The following is a 21,082-nucleotide window of genomic DNA, read 5'->3' as shown; positions in this document are numbered from 1 at the left end:
TGAGCAATACGTTTAAGTGCTTATAAGTCCAGCCTTGCTGTTTCAAAAGCAGGTTGTTGTGGTGGCCGAAAGTGTCTTCTATCAGATGTCTTTGGCTTGCCTGTTCTCAACTTTCTCACTCTCAGCCAATTTGGCCAGATTGATCCATGCTTTTGTAACCTCATGGTTGGGTTACTGTAATGCATTCTACCCTGGACTGGCCTTGAAGATGGCCTGGAAACTGCAACCAGTTCAGAACACGACAGTTCAATTACTGTCAGGGGTTAGCCAACAAGAACTCACCTCATTTGTTTCAGAATTCTATTTAAGGTGCTGGTTACGATTGTTAAAGCTCTTCATGGCCTAGGACCCACATATCTAAAGGACTCTCTCTCCCCACGTGCCAACTACAATCCTCAGGTTGCCACCTAGTGGCTGAATCCCTCTTTATGGTAGCCCAACTAGCATTGGTAGGAGCCCATGCTATCTCCAGCACAGTTCCCACTCGGTGGAAAAAGCTCCCCAAGGAGGAGGGAGGCACAATCTCTGTCCGTTTTTAGAAGCTACTGCAAGGACATTTTATTTGCTAGGGCCTTGGAATATAGGCTGCAGGCACTGATGTGTGTGTGGGTTATCTGGGGTTTTATTGTAGTTTGTATGTTTTAAATTTGAATTTTTAAGCTACCTTGAGCCACAAAGGAAAGGTACAAATATTTAATAAATAAATATAAATAGGCAAATTCTTTTACAAACAAATCTTTAGGTTGAGGCAGCCACAGCAGTCTTAACATGCGGAAAAAGTCCATAAGATTTTTTGTGAAAGAGAGGCCCTTTTATGACCCAGCTTTCCTTTGTTAGTAATGACTCAGGAACAGTTTCCCAGTCTCCTAGCACAAGGCCCTCAATGTGGCTTCAGACAATTAAAATAATCATAAAATAGAAACAGCAAATAAAACCAATAATTAGAAATAAAAGCCAGTAAGGCAGATTAACAAATAACAAGCCCTAAAGACCACTGGATGATGGATGAGGCTGATTGGATAGTTGCCTCTGTTCAGTACTCCAGCCTGAGCAGTAAACTATGGGGAAAGTGCCTTTGGCCCAACCCTATGGGTTGCACCGTAAGTCCTGGAGGCAATGGAGCAGAGAACAGGTGACACCCCGGAAGCAGCATTATGCGGGGGGGGGGCACTTTATGCTACAGCAGGAGGAGGGAGGAGCGGTCATGCCCTATGGCCCCATGGCAACACTTCACTAGATCCAAGCCTAATCTGGTACATCAACTTTCTCAAATGCAAGAGATAAATGGACTTTGACAGTGGAGTCTCTCCAGACTTTACTTCTTCAGTTTCATACACGTGAAACCCAAATTAAACTGATATTCCAAGGTACAGTTTCTCTGGATGAGCTGCACAAAATAAACCGAGTATATTACCTGAATCTTGGGACAATGTTTCATCTTTTCTTCCTGTGGGATTGTGTTTGTTACCACCACCGCTTCAAATGCAGCATTATTGATCCGAGAAATAGCGGGGCCAGAGAAAATTCCATGAGTAAGAATGGCATAAACTTTAGTTGCTCCTGCAGATACCAGTCTATAAAACACAGGGCAGGAAAAACACTCAACAAACATCAACTCATAATTCCAGACAAGTTTCAGGAACCAGAAAATCTAATTACCTCATGTTTCTATCAGTACAAAGAAAACCTTTTTCAAGGTAATAAAAAGTGCTGTTTCAAGAGTCTTCTGGCTGGGTTGGAATACCAGCCAGACAGATGAAACATTCTTGTTATCTGTGTCTTTCTGGGACATGAAATCAACCTTACATAAAGCTTCATAATTGCCTGTTTTATGCCATATGCACTCAAGTAAGCATGAAAGAAGGGAAATGAAGATTGCTCATATACCCAAAGCCCAAAAGGTATCTTTGGCCTCCTCTTTTATATCCTAGTTTATTTCCCCATGTCAGTAGAGACCACATATTGATAAAAATTTCAGAGCATCAAAATCAAATAATGCCTTGAACAGAGGCATTATAAAATGGAATTAGTTTTGGCTAGCCTGATCTCATCAGATCTCTGAAGTTAAGTAGGGTCAGCCCTGGTTAGTACTTGGATGGGAGATCACAAAAGAAGACGAGGGCTATTGCACAGAGGCAGACAATGGGAAACCATGTCTGATGGCCTCTTGCCTTCAAAATGAAATCTGGCCCTGGTGGGGTTTTCATGGAAAGAGACTAACAGAAATGGTTTGCCATTGCCTGCCTCTGCTACCGGTCTTTGTTGGTCTCCCATCCAATTACTAACCAAGGCCGACGCTTGCTTAGCTTGGCTTAGCTTCTAAGATCTGACAAGATCAGGCTCTCTTATAGGAGTCACCAGAAATCAAGTACAACTTGATGGCACTTTACACACACAGACACAGTTTCCATACAGGACACTGCAAATTTCCTGGGTACTGCTGATAATGTACCATGTGTCCGGGGTCTGAGGCACAGCCCCCGGCCTCAACAAGAGGAAGCAGGGGGAGGCAGCCAGGAGACAGCAGTCCTGCCACCTCAGCCAGCAGCCAGGGCCAGAACCTGCCTACACCAAAGGGAGAGGGCAGAGGCAGGAAGAATTGGGACCCAGCAGCAGCCCAAGCAGGGCCCTTACCTGCAAAGGGGGAGAAGCAGCCACAGCAACTCAGAGCCATGCCCCAGCATCCACCCCAGCTTGAAGATGGCAACCTGACTCAGGAGGTACTCAGAAGCCAGCCCCTCCGGGTAGAGCAGCTGAGGGCACTCTGTGGGAAGAGCTGGGCAGCCAGCCAAGGGGCCGCAGCTGGGCCCACCTTCCCTAATCAGCTCACCCAGAGAAGCCCAGTAGCCAGCCAACAGGGTGCAGCTGTGGCTGATCCCGGCAGCCCAGCCAGCTACCTCTGCTGCAGCAGCTTGAGACAGCCCATGGCCATGCCAGGGCTAGAAGACAGCAGCCTGGCTCAGGAGTTGCTAGAAGCCAAGCCTCTACAGGGGGGGCTGCCACAGGCATTCTGCGGGAGGAGATGGGTAGCCCCGCCCAGCATGGCCAAGCAGGCAGCACGGAAGCTGGCTAAAGCAGCTCCTCGTGAGCAAGGCCAGGCAAGCTCAGTAGCTCAGAGGCTGGCTGGGGCAGCCCCTCGTGAGCAAGGCCAAGGAGCCCTCAGCTGGGGATGGCTCACACTCAACCCCACCCTGCCAGCTAGGCAAAGGAGCCCAGAAGGGATTAGTGGTTGGAGGGAAACACCTGGGGGAACGCACAGCTGGGCCCGGTCAGGAGAGGGAACAAGCCTGGAAGGAGGGCGGGGTGGAGATAGGAAGCCCTATAAAGGGTGGCTGGGAAGAGCTCTGAGGTGGTGGGTGTGAGTGAGGAGTGATGATGTGGAATGAGAGCAGTAGGATGCAAGGGTGGAGGCTTGGAGGAGAGTTCTGGAAGGAGGAGATGGAGGACACAGAGGGTAAGCAGGCCAGGTTGAGCAGGCCAGCGAGTGGACTGAGAGGGAGTCTGGGTGAAGTATACCGCCCCTCCTTCCACAGAGCAGGGTCCTGCAGAGTCCCTGGCCCCCCTGTGATGTCAGGAGCAGACTGCCCAGTGCCACGCCCAGCGGCAGCCGCGGCAAGCCCTGACACCATGGTGATTTGATAGTGATTTGTGCAGTGGTGATTTGACAGCAGAGCAAGTATATAATATGGGTAAGTTCTTTTATCAAAGTTTCTACAGTTATTCTGACAAGGCAGAACTAAAATAATGCACTTCTGAGTATATTCTAAAACCTCACCATATAAACTGAAACTCCGCAAATGCAAAAACAGCCACAACAGAAGTTTTGTGAGAAACCTGTTCTGTTAGCCAATTCATCCTATCTTGTGTATTACCCAGCTCAAGATTTCTATCTAAATTCCTTAGGATTTACTCACTTGTCTGCTGCAAAACATACTGTGCCACAAGTGTCTGCCATATCATCCACAAGAATTGCTACGCGATCGGTCACATCACCAACCAAGACCATTCGATCCACCTCATTGGCTTTCTTTCTCTCTTTGTGAATCAGGGCAAATTCAACATTAAGTCTGTCAGCAATTGAAGTGACCCTATATTGTGTGGATATAGACACAGATGGTGAACATCTCTCAGAAAGAAAAAATTACACATAAAGTCAAATTTTAATAGAGCTAATAATAGCAGTTTCATGGCCAGCTACTACTATGTAAGTAATGAGAAACGCCTACCGATAGCAAACATTTTGGGTTGGATCCAGATTAAATTTGCAGTTTCCACTGATTCTCCCTTTCCACTGTAGATACCTCCCAATGCTTTGTTGGGCATTTGATGGAGATTAGTGGGCTGCAGTGGGAAGGGGGGAAAGCAGGGAAATTCTGTTGTGCTATTGGAAAATTTAGGCTGGATCCAGCTCTTCACAGAGCAAATGTAGCCATAGCATCTGCAAGTCAATCCCTCTCCCCATAAAAAATTAAAATACGATCTTGGCTATTAGTTTGTTGCAGTTTAAATGCTAGCTGTACTTGAGAGCATTAATATCATCAATTTGCCATAACCTTATACACAGAATGAGGTGAGAACAAGATCTAAAAAACATTCAAAACGTGGACTTTTCAGCAATCGGGGCTAAGGCCCTAGCTTTAGCTTTCCAGCAGCTATTGATGCTAAACGCTCTCCTTTTCCACACCAAATAGAATCGCTTCTTTTCAATGTGCATGGTACACAGGTGAATGAGTATTTTTGGTCTATTTCCAGTTAAGTTTCCAAAGGTCCTAAACATTTCATTACAAGAAATTGTAGAGATTGAACATTGCTGGACTGAGAGAAGGGCTCATCTAACGCAGAGAGGAAGCCAGGAGGAGCCTTTTCCTTTGGCGTGAATATGTTACATGTCTGCAAAATGAAGACAGATAATGCCCAATGAGGGTTTCTTAGCTAGCTCAATAGGGATACTTATTTTGTGCCTATGCAAGGAAATATTTTAAATGACGTATTCATTTTAAAAGGCATCCCATTAAACAGAGCTTCTGTCAGAAATGCTAAAGAGCTACTATCAGTGTTCTATATAACCTCACTCTCTTGACATTTTGTGGTTTTCTCCACTGCCTACAGCAGCCATTTAGTGGTTGGTTTCTCCACCATGGCATCCATTTTGAAGTTACCCCCACCACCCTCCGCCAGAATTCCAACTGTGCCCACAGGCTCAAAGATGTTGGGGACCTACTATATAGAATAAAGGTAGTCTGAATGGGGGAAGAGGATTTTTTTAGCTTTTGTTTTTAATTGACTTAATTTATAACCCGCCTTGCTCCCCAAGGGGGACTCAAAGGAGTTTATCTTGTTCTCTTCACCTCCATTTTTAATGTTTTATTTTACTATACTGTTTATAGATTTTTTTTACATTGCTGTTATCCACCTTGGGTTCTGGGATCCCTTGGAGAAAGGTAGGTGTATAAATATTTTTAATAAGATGATAATATTTTATTTTGTTACATTTCTTAAAAGTTCACTGCACTTTATCAATTTTGAGTAGAAATTCTGGTTTTGTGAAAGTATTTCTTGAACTTGATAGACCTTGTAGAATTTCCTTATATTCTAGATAAGCAACATGCTTAGTTACCTATTAGTCATTACTGTTTAATGGTTATCTTCAGGTAGATAAAGCACTACCCAATCCATCATCACTGCTTTTTTGCCCAGCACATGACATTTATTTATTATGCACATGAAGAAAATTGCTCACACCAAAATACACCCCAAAAGCAAATGCCATCATATATCTAATTCTGAAGTGCCCCCAGTGTGGATCCTTAAATCTGCATGTTGGGGGAACTTTGGAGGGTTTATGCCCCCCCCTCAACAAAGACGTAAACATTAACATTTCCTGCACATGTGCACAAATCAGAGCCAGCCCAGGCCCACCCAGCAGAGTGTCACAACTCACATAGAGCCTGGCCATTGCTGCAATGCAATGGCCTGCCCTGTGACTGGACAGTGCTACAGCATGCCCAGACGACCCATGACTGGACACTGATGTAACAAAAAACCGACATGCTCGAAACAACTAACAAATGGAGGTGGCGGGGGGGGGGAGAAGGCTGTTTGGCAGACAGGAGGTAATAGTGTTTCAGAGGGAAAGGGGAAGGTGTCTGGGAGGGAGGGGGCATCTCCCTCATGATTTTCATTCCCTACCCCTCACCCCATAATCCTAGAGGCTGGGCCACACCTTTGCTTTAATGAATATATACTTTATCAAACAAAAATAAAATATCAGGAGTGTAAAATGGATATACATCTGAATAGTGGTTTATTCTCTGATGTTTCATGGATGGTTTACATGAGCTGAAGAATTAAATCTCAGCATACACTTCCTGTAAAAAATAAATCGAAATACTGTAAATTCTTACCTAAACTTCAGCAGGGATAATGAGGTGGGTCTCATAATACAGAAAGGAAAGACTGCTCCAGAGAAGGGGGAGAGGGAGGAACAGGAAGAACAGCGACAAATGTGCTACAAGAAGCAAGCAGCAGGAAAAGCTCTTTCCTTCTGTGGAGGCATTTAGCTAAAGAAGCCAAAAGCAGGGAGAAAAGAGAAAAGAGAAAGGAACGGTCTTTAGAGCACTGAGACAATCTTACACTGCTAGTATTTTTCATTAAGGTTGAAGAGAAGCTTGTCCCATGTACCAGTTCACTTAGGCAGACAACAGAAGCGCCAAAGCACATTCATTCTGCCTTGTAGAATGAATGCTGGAAAAGATGACTGAAAGGTGTGTTCTACCTTTTAGCACCACCTGCATCAGGTGAGACAATGACACAGTTTCTCCAGTCCATAATATTTTCTTTGATCCACTGCAATACTGCTGGTTCTGCATACAAGTTGTCCACTGGGATGTCAAAGAATCCCTAGAGACCACAAGAGAGGAATTAGCTACTGTATGTTAAACCAAGGCTTGAAAAATCCCAGGGCACCTAGAAATTACACCAGTCATTTATTGTAAGTGCCTTCTGGAGATTCTCAAGAGAAGTGCAAAGCTTATTTTGGTGAGGGATAGAGGTTAGCTTTTTGTTGTGATCATCAATCATCAATATATTCAGTTCTCAACCTGGCCCATCTGTGGCTACTTAAATCTGCAGATCGTGGCCAGGTGGAGAGAAGAAAGATTTTCCTGCAAACTTGGGAATCCCCCTACCAGTTTAGCTCAGAAATCTAAAAATGGATGAAGGAGGGTTTAACTCCCTCCAAAACGAACCTCTCTGTGCCTGCACAGAACCATCACCACCAGCCCTGCCTCTCCTCAGCAGCCGAGGGTGGGGGAGGAGGAAACGCTATCACCACAAGCCCCACCACTGCTGCCTCTCAAGTGGTGAGGAGATGGTGCTGCTGGTGGGGGAGCTGATGGCAGTGGTGGTGCCAGCCACATCTGGTTCCTAAATTTTGGGGGAGGCTCCTAAGGCCACTGAAAATTTGTCAAGGCCTGTGTTAAACTTGCACCTGCCAAATTTTGACCCCATGAAATCACTGTAAAAAGTTCTAGCAGAGGCAATAAGTGGGGAAAACACCATTGCTGGAACGCACACAGAGTAACTATGGGTTTAGAAGCAAGGCAGAACCCCTTGTTAAAAATAATGGAACAGGTTTGTGAAACTTGGGCTCCAGTACTTTGTGAAGTGCTATGTATAATATGCTTTGCTTATGCATATCCCCTTGGAAAATGATTTAAAAGCTTAGTCATTAGTTTTTCATTGATGGAGGGTTTTTGATGAAAATAACTAAAGCTAGAAAAAAGAGACCCTCAGAAAGTGCTAGGAGAAAAAAGTGGAAATGAAGAGCTGTAGTTCAATGCATTTCAGGATAATGAGATTGCATAAAATACACTAATATATGTCAGGATTTGAATAAGTTCACAGGCTCTAGAAGCTGCTCTTGAGTTGTTCATTTCAATACCTTTTCAGGTCCTCTCCTAATTTCTTCTATTTACTGGTGTCGCCCTTCACTTTCCCCTTCTTATCGAAATAGTTATTAAGGCTTTGAAACAACATGGCTATCTTGGATTTTCTCACACATTGCAGCCCTCGCCATATATGCTGTGAGTTCCAAGACTGAAGAAAAAATGTCTTTTTTGGCCTTGAGAAACCACTGAAGATTTCATATCTTAGGCTCACAGCCCCAAACAGGTGGTTTGATGAAAGCTTGGAAAGCAACCAATTTTCATCTAGCATTCAACTGGACCTCAAATGTGGAATTAAGAGAGAACTAAAACTGTACAGCTGCAGGCTCAAAGCAGCCCGGATGATCATGACTAGCAAGCAAAATCATGATGGTTTCAGCTGCCACCTTCTTCACAGCAGCAAGTAAAAAAGAGAACTACATGCCCTTAAGATGGAGTCCAGAACAAACGTACCTGTATCTGGGATGCATGCAAGTCCATTGTGATGATGTGGTCTGCTCCAGCAACTGATAACATATTGGCAACAAGTTTTGCAGAAATGGGAGCCCGACTCTGAAGGTAGAAAAAAAAAGATGTTATGCATTTGGAAAGCAAGTTGTCAGACCTCCTATTACAAGTTATGTCAATAAACACTGAGATTACCATAGAGAGTATGGAAGGATTATTCTGCACACAACTTTAAAACGGCAGTAAAAATAATAATAATAATACATAATAGGACAGCTAGGGTGATGTAGCGCTTGGCTAGGACCAGGGCAATCTGCAATAAAATATTTGCCATGATGTTTATTAGATGGCTGTGGGCCAGTCACCTTGCAAAGTTGCTGTGTGGATAAAACGGAGAAGGAGACAATATTTACAGCACTTTGAGTTCTTTTGAGGAAAGGCAGGATAAAAATTGCACTAAATAAATCCATAAAATTAATTTTCTAACATTTGGTATGAATTGTTCATATTGAAATAAATAAGTAGAAGTAGTCTGCTTAAATCCTTGAAAATGCAAGTGCCGTAGTAAAGCACACATTTTTAAAGTCCTGTTATATATATTTTAATGGACACTTTAATATTTTATTTTAAGAACTCATGCACGCAAGTTTAGATGTAACCAGGGCTTTTTTCCACCTGGAATGCAGTGGAACGGAATTCCGAAACCTCTTGAAAATGGTCACATGGCTGGTGGCCCCGCCCCCTGATATCCAGACAGAGGGGAGCGGCGCGGAGGGCAATCTAAACTCCCCTCTGTCTGGAGATCAGGGGGCAGGGCCACCAGCTATGTGACCATTTTCTCCGAAGGCAACCCACTGAGTTCCACCACCTCTTTTCCCAGAAAAAAAGCCCTGGACGTAACTATCCTGCAACCTAAAACAATCCAGCAAGCCCTTCTGCTATGCAGCTTTGATTCATTGCAGAAGCCCTGCTCACCACACAATGAAGGAATGGTGGCTTCCCCAGAAGCAGAGCTTGGATTGTATATACAGCACTATGTTTTCTTTCAAGTATTCATCACATATGAAAAAAATCATAAACATTGAAGAAAGTACAGCATAACTAGTAGTATTCAGACACATTTAATTTCCAGAGATGTGACAGAAAAAAATTGAGCATCCAGAATTTTATTCAGGCAAAAAACAAAAACAAAAAAAACCCCAACAGCACAGACTCCAGTGCTTGCCTGCTGTGCTGTTGCGTCAGCAGCAATGGGCAGAATTCAACATACTGCACTGATAACATAATTCATCTAAAAAATGAGGACTAAAAAAAATCCTATACATTTCAAACAGTAGGTCTGACAGTCATCACTTTAAAAGCCATGTTTTGTTTAACAGTCACTGTGATGACTCCAGAAAGGACATGTCTGAAAACTACATGGGGTTGTCTTGGTTCAAAGTAGCTGGTTTGGTCCCTCGTTGCCTGAAAGAAGTAAGAGAAAGGGAGAGGCCAATTTCAACAGATTGTATTCCAGATTTCTGACTGGCCTGACTTTTGTTAGCCAGTCTGGTACATTGGTTAAGAACGGTAGGACTCTAATCTGGAGAACCGGGTTTGATTCCCCACTCTTCCACTTGAAGCCAGCTGGGTGACCTTGGGTCAGTCACAGCTCTTTCAGAGCTCTCTCAGCCCCACTCACCTCACAGGGTGATTGTTGTGGGGATAATAACAACATTAAGTCATCCTGAAAGGTGGTATATAAATCAAATGTTATTATCATTATTATTATTATTAGTAGTAGTAGTAGTAGTAGCAAGGAAAGAAACATGTTCATTTCTACAAATTTGTTTATTTATATGTTATTAAGAGTGATTCATGTGAAGCCATAATGCAGAATCATCATTTAGGACTGCATATCAAGAAAGCTACTTCATACAAGATTTGTTTGTTTGTTTGTTTGTTTGTTTATTAGGTTTGTATGCCGCCTCTCCAGACTTGCTCACAGCTAAAACTGTAAACAGAACTAAGCAAACAGCATTAAAAAAATAAATAAAAACAAATCATATCAAAATAAATGAATGCAACAAAATCAATAAAAACAGCAAATAAAAGCATACAAAAGGAAGCTACTGCTGCTCAGCCTTCCACTATGATAGAAGGTCTCTCACTGGAAGCCCTCTGTTTCTGGAGCAGCAGTGGGAGAAAAAACAGTGAGTCCTAGAGCTACCCTATGTCACTTCCAAGGTTTCCCCAGAAGTGACGCAGCAACATCAGGGATGTCAGAATGTGTTTTGTCTCCAGTATCTGTAAAGAACCTATCCTAAGTTTAGTTTTCTGTACTAGGGTTTCCAGAATGTCTGCAAGTGGGGAAGACCCACTGTATATATTAGTTTTGAATTTTGGTCTGTTCCTCCATGATGACCCCAAATGGCAACTCTGTGTCAGTCAGAATGGCAACGCCTCATGAGAACACTGCTGCATAAGCAACTTGGATGAGGCAATTTTACTTTTTAAACAACCAACAACAAAAAATTAAAGCCTCACCTGACTGTTCCGTTCCAAAATGAACCCTCTTGCAACTGTTTTGGGCTTTAACGCAAACCCGAATACTCCCCCTCCCCAATGTGCACGTCAGAGTGTTCTATTTGTCCTATTTGACCTCAGTATGCCTTGACACTGGAATGGTCTTATTTCTCCCCCCCCCCCCCTCAGTGATTTTGAGTCCCAAGGCTGCAGCCAAATCCTATAAGCACACAGGTAATGTTGCCAAGTAGGCCCCCTCCCCTGCTTTGAAGCCTGCTATGAACTGTGCTAAAGTTTCCTGCATTACTGTTTCACTGCTGCACCAAAGACTGCTTTGCACGTGTGTGTTCTGATACACGTGTCAGTTTCCTGCCTGCGTGTCAATTATCTTGCTGCTGCAACAGACTGTGTAGTTTACTGACTCCATGTTTGGATAACTGCACAAAGGACTCTCTTTCTGGGCAGCCCTGCCCTGACCTGTATCTGGAATTCCCAGTGTGTGTTTGGACTCTGTTACAAGTATGCCCCGTGCCTGCATTGCCATCTGCCACGGACCGTGCCTGTTCCCTGCTCTGGACTGTGTTTTGTGTGCTGTTCCCCCTGCCTCCATGGAAGCCTGCCTCATATGGGCCCAAGCCGCTGCTAGCAGCCGGGCGCCTGCCGGGGAAACCTCCAGCGAGCCTGGCTAGGCGCTCCCTGGTCAGTTCCCGTCTGGAGCCTCCCGCGGGCCGGTCGCCGAGCTTGCCCTCGCTACCGGGCAGCCTGCTATCCAGCCCCAGCTATGCCCAGCCGGCATCCATGTTCTTAGGCAGCCAGAAGACCCTGGGAAGAAGACTGCTTTGAGAAGCCATTTCGGCGAAGCGGGCACACCACGTCCGCAGCGAGAGCCCCTCGCCCCGCTCTGCATATCTTAGGAGCCGCCCCGGAGAAGGAACTAAGTGCCGACCATCCCAAGCACTTAGAGAATGCATCTCAAAGAAATCTCCGCATTCCAAAGCTGATGACATCAGGACAAGCCCTGTCCGCTGGAACATCCTTTCAGCCCACTTGGATTTCCCCCTCCCTCTTTTGTCCCCTCTTCCTGAGGTGTCACTTATCACAATCTGATTACCAAAGTGGCCCATCCAAGCCATTCAGTAGCCCATTAGACCCTTTGTTTTAAACTGTGAGAACCACCAAGTACAGCACCAGCCCCAGGGTACGTTTTGGGGTATTTAAGCTGGTCTCTCAGACCACTCGGTGCTCAGGCCATTCCTATCCAGACTTCCTTGCTGTCCGTCTGTGGTCCCAGTGCTGGCATTGGGCCACCCTCGCTGCTGTGTCTCTGCTTCGCTCCAGGATAAGTGAGTATTCCCCCTATCATCGTTGGGAACCAGCTAATGCGAACGTCTCTGTATTTCCTACTCTGTATTTCTTAGACCTTGTATGTTCTTTGTATGATTGTGCAAGCTAGGCTTATGCTACACTCAATACACGTGTTTGGACCTTACTCCTTGTCTGCCTCTTTTTCACTAGAGTGTCTGGGATCAGGACCTCCGTAAACATAGGTTATGATCCTCGCTTAATATTAATAGTTACAGACTGCTACAGCTAATTCCCCATTATAATAAAGAGCAGTTCTGGTAACAGTAACTTCTCTTTCTGCCACTTGACTGGAAGGGTTCTGTGACACAAGCAGTAAAATCAGCGGTTTGAGTTGTCCTTCCATCTGAAGGGCAGCAGTACTTCAAAGCTCAAGCACAATGCATTAATCACAAAATGACTCTCTGCAGCTTTGTTCAGCAGGCTAGAGGCTCAGCAATTTCAGAAAACAATTTTCTCACCAGCTTTAAGAAACTAGCTTTCATGGTTTCCGGCACTGCTTTAAAATGGAAACCAATAAATAAAAGAGAACAGCGCAGTTTTTCCAACGTGAAGATTTCTAATTCTCAACACCTTTTGACCTAACCAGGCCTAACCAGGCCAAACGCTTATATAACTTTTGCTGTACTCCCAGTTGCAGACATTAGAGTTGTTTGTAAACTGTTAAAAGTTTCAATCTTCACACTAGGGATAGTTAAGTGGGCAGCTTTGTTGGTCTGCAGTAGAACAGCAGGATTTTAGTCCAGTGGCACCTTAGAGACCAACAAGATTTTCAGTGTCTCTCTTAAAATCCTGTTGGTCGCTAAGGTACCACTGGACTAAAATCTTGCCAGTCTTCACACTGACATTTGTGGTCTTTTATTTCTACTAGCAATCCAGGAGAAGACGAGTTCTGCAGTTGGTGCTTTATACATCTGGCCACTGTTACTCCATATTTATACTGAAAATAACCCATTAACATAAAAGCATCCTCATACATTTGCAGTTGTAACATGACACAAAGCAGATCGATCATACTGAGCTCTTCCAACTTGGCAACCGTGGCTTGCTAACCAAGGACACTGTTTCTAGAGTTTGTGACACAATACTATGGAGTGCAGCCCATTTTGTTTTCCATAGGTTGTGCGGCAGGATGAATGGTAAGATTAGTGATGTAGACATACTTGCAGGTGATAGCACTGAACCAGTAATAACTTGGAAGTAACAACTTCCACTTATTTTAGTGAAACCTGCTACCAACTAAGAATCTTTAAGGGGGCAACTTTAATTAGTCTAGCTCAAGGGTCCCCAACATGGTATCCATAAGCACCTTTCCTGGCACCCACCAAGTGTTTTAAGAAAGTGGGAGGGGTCAAAAGAGGAGGGATTAATCAGGGCTTCTGATTGACCACTGGAGGTGGCAGCAGCTGCCACCACATCTCAACAATCATCACTGTGTGACTGAAGGAAATATATTACTACTTCTGCTGCTGCTATTATTATTATTAACTGGACTTTTTGTCCATTCTTCCCGCAATCAGGCTCAGAGCAGAGCATAACACAATAGTAAACATAAAGATAAAAACCATATTATGTTATATTATTTAATTATATTAAAACATCGTAAAATGTTTCTTTAAAAAGGTAACTTGTGTGTATGCAAAAACATTTCAAACAATATGTTCGCTCCTCACATACCTTGTCTTTCTTATCTTGCCTGGCATAAGGGAAGCACGGGATGACTGCAGTAACACGGGAGGAGGACGCAATCTTGCAAGCATTGATCATGATGAGAAGCTCCATCAGATTGTCATTTATTTCACCGCAACCACTCTGGACAATATACACATCTTCTCCTCTGACACTTTCGCCAATCTCTACACTAGAAGAGCCAAAACAATGCTAGGATTAGGCCTTTTCAGGATACAACAGAGAACACACTTACTTGCTATTTATTCAGGCACAACAGTGTGCCTACGTAACCATTTTCTGTTCCCAAGTTTTCACCAAGCACCAGGTAATTCTCCAGAACTTCATATCAAGTGGAGACTTGCTGCAAAAGCCTTGTCATTCAAGCTGAAATGCCACCCTACATGACATTAACTTGTGAGAAAATGAGCAAAAACTTCAAATGTATTACAGACTGACCAAAAAGAGTTTAAGAAGTAGTGCTAGACTGGGACTGGGCAGATCATGGTTCAAATCTCCACTTAGTCTTGAAGTTGGGAGGGCATGTGGGGAGGGGTGTGGGGAGGGTGGAATAAAAATCGAATATAAATAAAATAAAAATAAAGTTCACTGGATGCCCTCAGAGTAATCACTGACACATATCCTTCCACTATAATGAGCAAAGTTCAAAGCCTTCTCCAAACCAGACATCTCGGCATCAAGCAATCAATTCCCTAGGCAACGTAGAGGAGTTGCCTGCAGGCCTTCTGCTGACTTTGGAACACACCAATCTTAGCCCTGAAAACCTTGATAGGTACCTCTGGCTGCCAACCAAAGAGCTCCCATTCTCGGAGAGCAATCAGTATATATAATACCCAGCGCTGAGCCGCGTTTTTACTTTCCAGCTGGTTACCGAGGGAGAAACTGCTTGTTGTGAAGTTTTTTTGGATTGTGCAAGGGAGGCTTGGGGCTTGTGCTGCAGCAAGGCTCTGGGAGCAAGCTTATTGGGTTTCCTCAGCTAAGAGCTCAATCTTCTGTTTAATATTTTTTCTTTCAATTCTTATTTGCTTGTGGTGTGGTGGGCTAGCCTAGGGCTCTGCCCCAACCCAGTCTCAGAGCTGCAGTAAGGCTCTGGGTGCAAGGTTATTGGGCTCCTTGAGGGCTCACTCTTTTGTTTCATTTTTTTCTTTCAATTATTTGATTGTGAGGTGGTGGGTTAGCCTAGGGCTCTACCACTTGCTGCAAGTCAATGCAAACCAATTGGCGTTTGCGGCTCCTCTTCTATCTACTGGAAGTTTTCTGGGGCGACCACTTTGAGGGTCTGTAACTCAAACCTCCAAAATGCAATCTTGACCTAACTTGGAAGGTGGCTGGAGGAGAGCCTGTTGAAGACTTGCTGTGAGTTTGGCATCTCTGAGTGTGAAGGGGGCAGTCCTAGGGCCCCTGGAAGCAACGGACCATGGACCGATGAACAGGTCTGCGAACAGGGGCAGGTCCATGAAATGTTTGTGGTACATGAAACGCAACAGACCATGGACCAACAGTCCAGGGTTTTTTCTCAGTCCGTGCCCATGTCTACTCCTAAGAATGGTGGAACTTCCTCCAGCCTAAGGCAAGTTATAAAAAATGGACACAGAGAGAACCATGTAAGCTACTCTAAAGTCCTCAGAGAAAGGACTGCGTTAAAATGTGACAGGTTTTTGTTTATTGTGTTGCTGCCCATTTCAGGGACTCCAGCAATCTTTAACTGCCTAATCTTAAACGGTGTAATCCTGATTTCAATGGGCTTAGACTGGAATATTTCTGCTTAAGATTTCATTGTAAGTCTGCTACCATGTGGCATTCCATGTATCTAAACTGACCTCACTTATTATAAAAATAAAGGGACTGGCTGCTTCTTGCTTGGAGAGGAGCTCTATCTTCCAGTGTAACCAAAACTTTTGGCCCCTTCAAGCCTTTTAAGAAATAATCCTCCACCTCAAGTGAAATTATTGTACAGGAGGAAAGGGCGTTCTTCTGAGGGCCAGCAGTTCTGCTTCATCTTTGGTCAGAAGTGACTGAATTATTCAGCCAAATCTGATGCAGAGATGTAGTAGGATCAGACACACACAGTGGAGGCCACTGAAAGGGGGACAGGTCAGAATGGTAAATCCTGTGGGTGGCTACAGGTGCTTTTTATTTCTCAAGTATGCTAGATTCTCTCAAGATGCATTATTTTGGAAATTACTGTAATTTTCATTTTTGGATCCAACTACCTAAAATTTATGTTGATTCCCATGTACAAAGAGATCTGAATAAAGGCCTCTCTTCTTGCATCTCCAAAACAAATTTCAAGGTCACCTCCACTTGTCAGCTCCTTAATATACCGATCATGAACTTTCAATGAATCAATGTGAAGTTTATTCTTTATTTCCTTCAGGTGTAAGTTTTGTGAACCTCCAAGCTCTTAACAGCAGACACTCATCCAAAAAGAAGTTGCAAACAGATTTCCAAATACCAACAGACCAATTTGGTGTCATACACAGCATGGAGCTCACGCCCTTAGTAGAACAGGCAGCTCTATGAATCCACACTCAGATAGCTCTGCCTGGTGTCCACAGGGCCCTATAGTCCACTCAAGATAGCAGAAGAATAGACACAGCAAATAATTCCAGTATTGCCAGCCTATGCCAGTAACAAACTGGGGCAGGGGAGGGGCCAAGGCTCAGTAGCAGATCATCCCCAGTACCCGAGACCATGAAGGGCCACTGCCAAAGTAGGTAATGCTGATCTTGCTAGATCAATGCTCTCTCTCTCGCTCTCTCTCCCCCTTTGTGGTGTGTGTGTGTGTGTGTGTATGCGCGTGTGAAGTTCAAACATGGAAAAACTGGTAATGTTTGCCTTGCTGTACACAATTATGGGCAGACAAATCTTTTAAGAAGAATAAAACTTAAATTGATTTTATCACAGAAGCTGTTACTTCATTAAAAGATGTCACAGGAGAGAAACAAAGCATGAAAAATCAGGCACATTCAACAAAGGACTATTGAATTACATTTGCCGTTGTCACTGATGCAAAAATAAAAGGCAAGGTACCAGAATTCTTTAATACCACATAGTGACATTAATTCACATTTATATAGCAAGCCAGTGTGGTGTAGTGTTTAGAAAGCCAGACTTTGATTGAAAAAATCCAATTGATATTTGGCCAGCCCAGAAAGATTATTAAGTGAGGTTGAGTCAGTTACAATTAAACCTACCTTAATAAAACTGAGCAGCAAAGAGTCACATATCTTTCTTATGTATAACTAAAAAAAATGTGAATTAAACTGGCAAAAGTAAAAGCTATGATTTAGCCAGAGTTAAGCACAGAAGTACAATTGATTTCAGTATGAAGCTATTAAGCACATGTCTAAATCTTCCTCTGAAATGCACTGGACTTCAAAATGCTTAAATTTGGCTCGACTGCACTAAAAAATTTGCATCAGCTAGCTTGTTGCAGAACTTCACTTTATTCCAGATATATCAAGGACAAAATTACTAATTAACCATTTGAGTCTCTTCTTCCTCTCCCTTCCCCCCCAAGTTTAAACAATCTTTTGCAGTGACGGTGCAGATAAGGGACAATCAAACAAGGTCTTCCTCCAGCAGAACATTTCTATTTGTTTTATGCAATTTATCAAATTCAGCCATTTGGAACTTTCAGTTCACTTAAAGTTCAGTACATAAATGCCAGCAAAGCCCTTAGATAGTAGTCAGGTGGCACTGAACACACAATGGGCGTTCAAGCTGCAATTTCAAACTTTCCTCCCTTGAAATTTGCATGCTTTTATGAAAACTGATATTGTGCTGCTTAACTGCAGATTCTATAATACGACTGCTAAAGCAAAGAGCCAAAAAAGATTATCATGTTCCGAATTCAGGGTCAGCACCATCTGAGACAGAACTTTCTGCAGTAAGACTACAAATGCATTTTAGACTGCAATACATCGCCTGCTTGTGCATTTTCCTGCCAAAAAGCAGGGGTGAGGGAGCCCCTTTGTATTGAACATTCGTGTTAGCCAATGTAACCATTTCACTTTGATTTATAGACAGGAACTCCAAAAGACACTGATGAAAATGGCCTTGGCTTTGAATCTAGGTTATCCAGAAGTTGATTTTAAACTCTGCTAACTTTTTACACTTACCTTTATTTTCCCCATAAAGTAGATTCTGCTATGATTTTAAACTTCTCTTTCTCACTTGAAATATACACATTTTTATACAAACTATTAAAGTGCAGCTAATGGCAGCAGCAAAGATATAATCAGTCAAAAAAAGAGCCCCAAAAGTAATGCATTTGGCTCTAGGGTCAGCCTTCTCCAAGTCTCTCAAGTCTACTTGCAGTGACACGTTTGCAAAGCACTTCACAGAGAAAAAAAACCCAGCCACATCTGCTTCTCCTTGGCTCCAGGCTGAACTGAGAGCAAATGCAGCTTGTTCCATTAGGGCACGCTTCTCCTTTTTTTTTTTGGAGCACTTTCAATTGCTGCAGCCTGAAGATGTTGTCAGGGTAATCAGCGAGGAGCAAGCTATCACAGGTATGCTCAACCCTTGCCCACCCAGTAACGGGGAGGTTGTAAATTCCTCATTTTGAGATACAGAAGGTGTCCCAACCAAGATGATTTTTAGACCACTAAAGAAACCTTCTCGGGACCACACGAAGCGGTCTTCTACTGAGAAAGACCATTGATCTGTCCCTGGCAGGACTTTATAGGCCGACTGACAACAGCGCTTCAGGGATTCAGGCAGCAGCAAAACCTGCTACCTGATTCTTTCGAGAGGAGATGCCAGTGATTGAACCAGGGTCCTTTTGTATTCAAAAGAGATGTTCCACCACTGAGCCATGAAACTCCTTCCTAAGGACCATTCACCTGGTGCTATCTTTGAGGGACCAGGCAAAGTCTATCCCATACGCCTGAACCCTTGATGGTTAAAGTTTTTTATTTTAATTGTTCTTGATACTGAAGCATTTAAGTTTTGTAGTTTGCATTGCAGATTTTCTTATTATTAATATGGTTTTATATTGTTTTACACCATTTTTGTTTTTATGTACTGTGAGTCACCATTAACAGAGTAAAAGGCAGCATATACATCTTAAAAATCGATTTGAGTAGCTGGCACAAATAAGATTGTAGACTAAATGGGTCCGTGATCTGATCCAGCTTTTACATTCTGAATCCCCCAGGGGGTCACTTTGAGTTATCATACAGAAATGGCAGCTTCGGGTCCTAAAAGCCATGCCATTCTTAACATGGCAAAGAGACACGATGGGCTGAAGGCACAGCTGCCTCAGAGAATGGCCTGAAGGCACCTAATGCAGATCTACTACTGAAGCTAAAGAACTCTGGTCCTATAACAGGACAACAGACCTCTTGGACATCTTACGTGAGTCACTGTGAGAGCCAGTTTGGTGTAGTGGATAAGAGCGCGGGACTCCAATCTGGAGAACTGGGTTTGATTCCCCACTCCTCCACTTGAAGCCAGCTGGGTGACCTTGGGTCAGTCACAGCTTCTAGGAGCTCTCTCAGCCCCACCCACCTCACAGGGTGATTATTGTTATGGGGATAATAATGACACATTTTGTAAACTGCTCTGAGTGGACATTAAATTGTTCTGAAGGGCGGTATATAAACTGAATGTTATTATTATGTTACTATGTTATTACTGAGGGGAAGAGGCAAGTCAATGAGACTGGGGGGAGAGGAACCATTTGTTAAAGATACATGTAGGACTTTAAAGTGACACCATCAGAACCCACAGCTGAACTTTCAAATAAAATTCCATGAACATCACCTGCGACAGTATTACAGCTTTCACTTTTAAAGCCAAGGTCTGCGTAATCATAAAATCTGTTGCCCTATACATTCAATGCCCTGACCTGGATAGTGAGTCTGGTCTTGTCAGATCTCAGAAGCTAAGCAGGATCGGCCTTGGTTAGTATTTGTATTTCTAACAAAGACCAGGGTTGTAGAGGCAGGCAATGGCAAACCACCTCTGTTAGTCTCTTGCCATGAAAACCCCACCGGGGGGGGGGGAGTGTCACTATAAGCCACTGTCCACCACCATAAATCCAATAACAATTTAATCTTTGCACTCTAGCTCCAGAACCTCGCAATAACAGTTCCAACTTTTTTGGTGGCATAGTAGGCTACTGATAAGCAAGAGCTCTGAGGCAACAAGATGTGCATGCCTCCCCTGCTGAAAAATACACTGGAGAAGCTGAGAGTGCATATCCTAAACACAGCATCTGCAACAGCAAGAATGACGCTTAAGGGGTCAGAGGAGAATGTGGGGAGTTTTCAACTGTTGAACTAGGGCAGCTATCATTCGTATTTAAATACCGTGCAATAATTTAAGACTGAAGCATCGAGTTGCCTTATGTCCTCGGTCCTGACATACCATTCTTTGCATGTAGCCTTGAACAGGTTACCTTGCTTTGTTAGATTAATCAGGTTACTATGAGAGCAACTGGCTGGCTTTTCCCCCCCCTCTCTCTCTATCACATGATTTAGCTTAGAAACAGAACACAGCGGTAGCTTACCAGCTTATATGGCTTGTTAAGGGCAAAGCCCATTTTGCCTCCCTAATTATAAATGACATTGTTTTTCTAGCTCTTGAAGACAGTCAGTTTAAATGGAAGCCATTTAAACACATACATGTGTCACTTAATCTACTACTTTTACCAGAAAACTGGTCAGAGGGAAAAACAAAGCAAAATCTATGTAAAACTAAAAATGGAATAACAGGTGGAAATATTAAGCAATCTGTCCAAGTTATTCCTATAGTAACCTGAGTGGTAACATGAAAAAATGTGATGCACACCATTAAAAATCCTCAAGCCATCCATCCAATTGCTGGATACATCCAACAAGGATGCAGATTACATTTCATGCATAAGATATAACAATTTTAAAGGGAAAAAATAACACAAGTATATTTCATTAAAAAGAGCACACAATGCAACCAAACAGCTCAGAGCCGAATAGGCTGTATGAGCAGTATCATTAAAGTAAAGCAACCAAACAATAGAATCTTTAAACACAGCTTCGTCCTCTGAAGTCTAAAAGATGGAAGGCCATGTCACTAATTGATGGACATGTAAGCCACAGCTGCTGCTATTCTTAGCAGACAGGGGGTGATCTTCAGGTTGGCCC

General features: G+C 43.4%; 1 protein-coding gene across 1 annotated transcript in view; it reads right to left on the bottom strand.

The window, feature by feature from the left end:
* Positions 1 to 21,082, bottom strand: part of PRPS2 (phosphoribosyl pyrophosphate synthetase 2) — a 32,627-nt gene that overhangs the window by 2,595 nt on the left and 8,950 nt on the right. The window contains exons 2-6 of the mRNA XM_054973302.1: positions 13,938 to 14,121; positions 8,400 to 8,498; positions 6,776 to 6,900; positions 3,915 to 4,088; positions 1,415 to 1,574 (exon numbers count right to left, since the gene is read on the bottom strand). Of these exons, the coding sequence (XP_054829277.1) occupies positions 1,415 to 1,574; positions 3,915 to 4,088; positions 6,776 to 6,900; positions 8,400 to 8,498; positions 13,938 to 14,121 (742 nt within the window). The remainder of the gene's footprint in view (positions 1 to 1,414; positions 1,575 to 3,914; positions 4,089 to 6,775; positions 6,901 to 8,399; positions 8,499 to 13,937; positions 14,122 to 21,082) is intronic.

This window comes from Eublepharis macularius, chromosome 3 (genome assembly GCF_028583425.1).
Source record: "Eublepharis macularius isolate TG4126 chromosome 3, MPM_Emac_v1.0, whole genome shotgun sequence".
NCBI lineage: Eukaryota > Metazoa > Chordata > Lepidosauria > Squamata > Eublepharidae > Eublepharis > Eublepharis macularius.
Note: the sequence above shows the minus strand (reverse complement) of the source record. Positions and strands in the feature narration are given on the sequence as shown.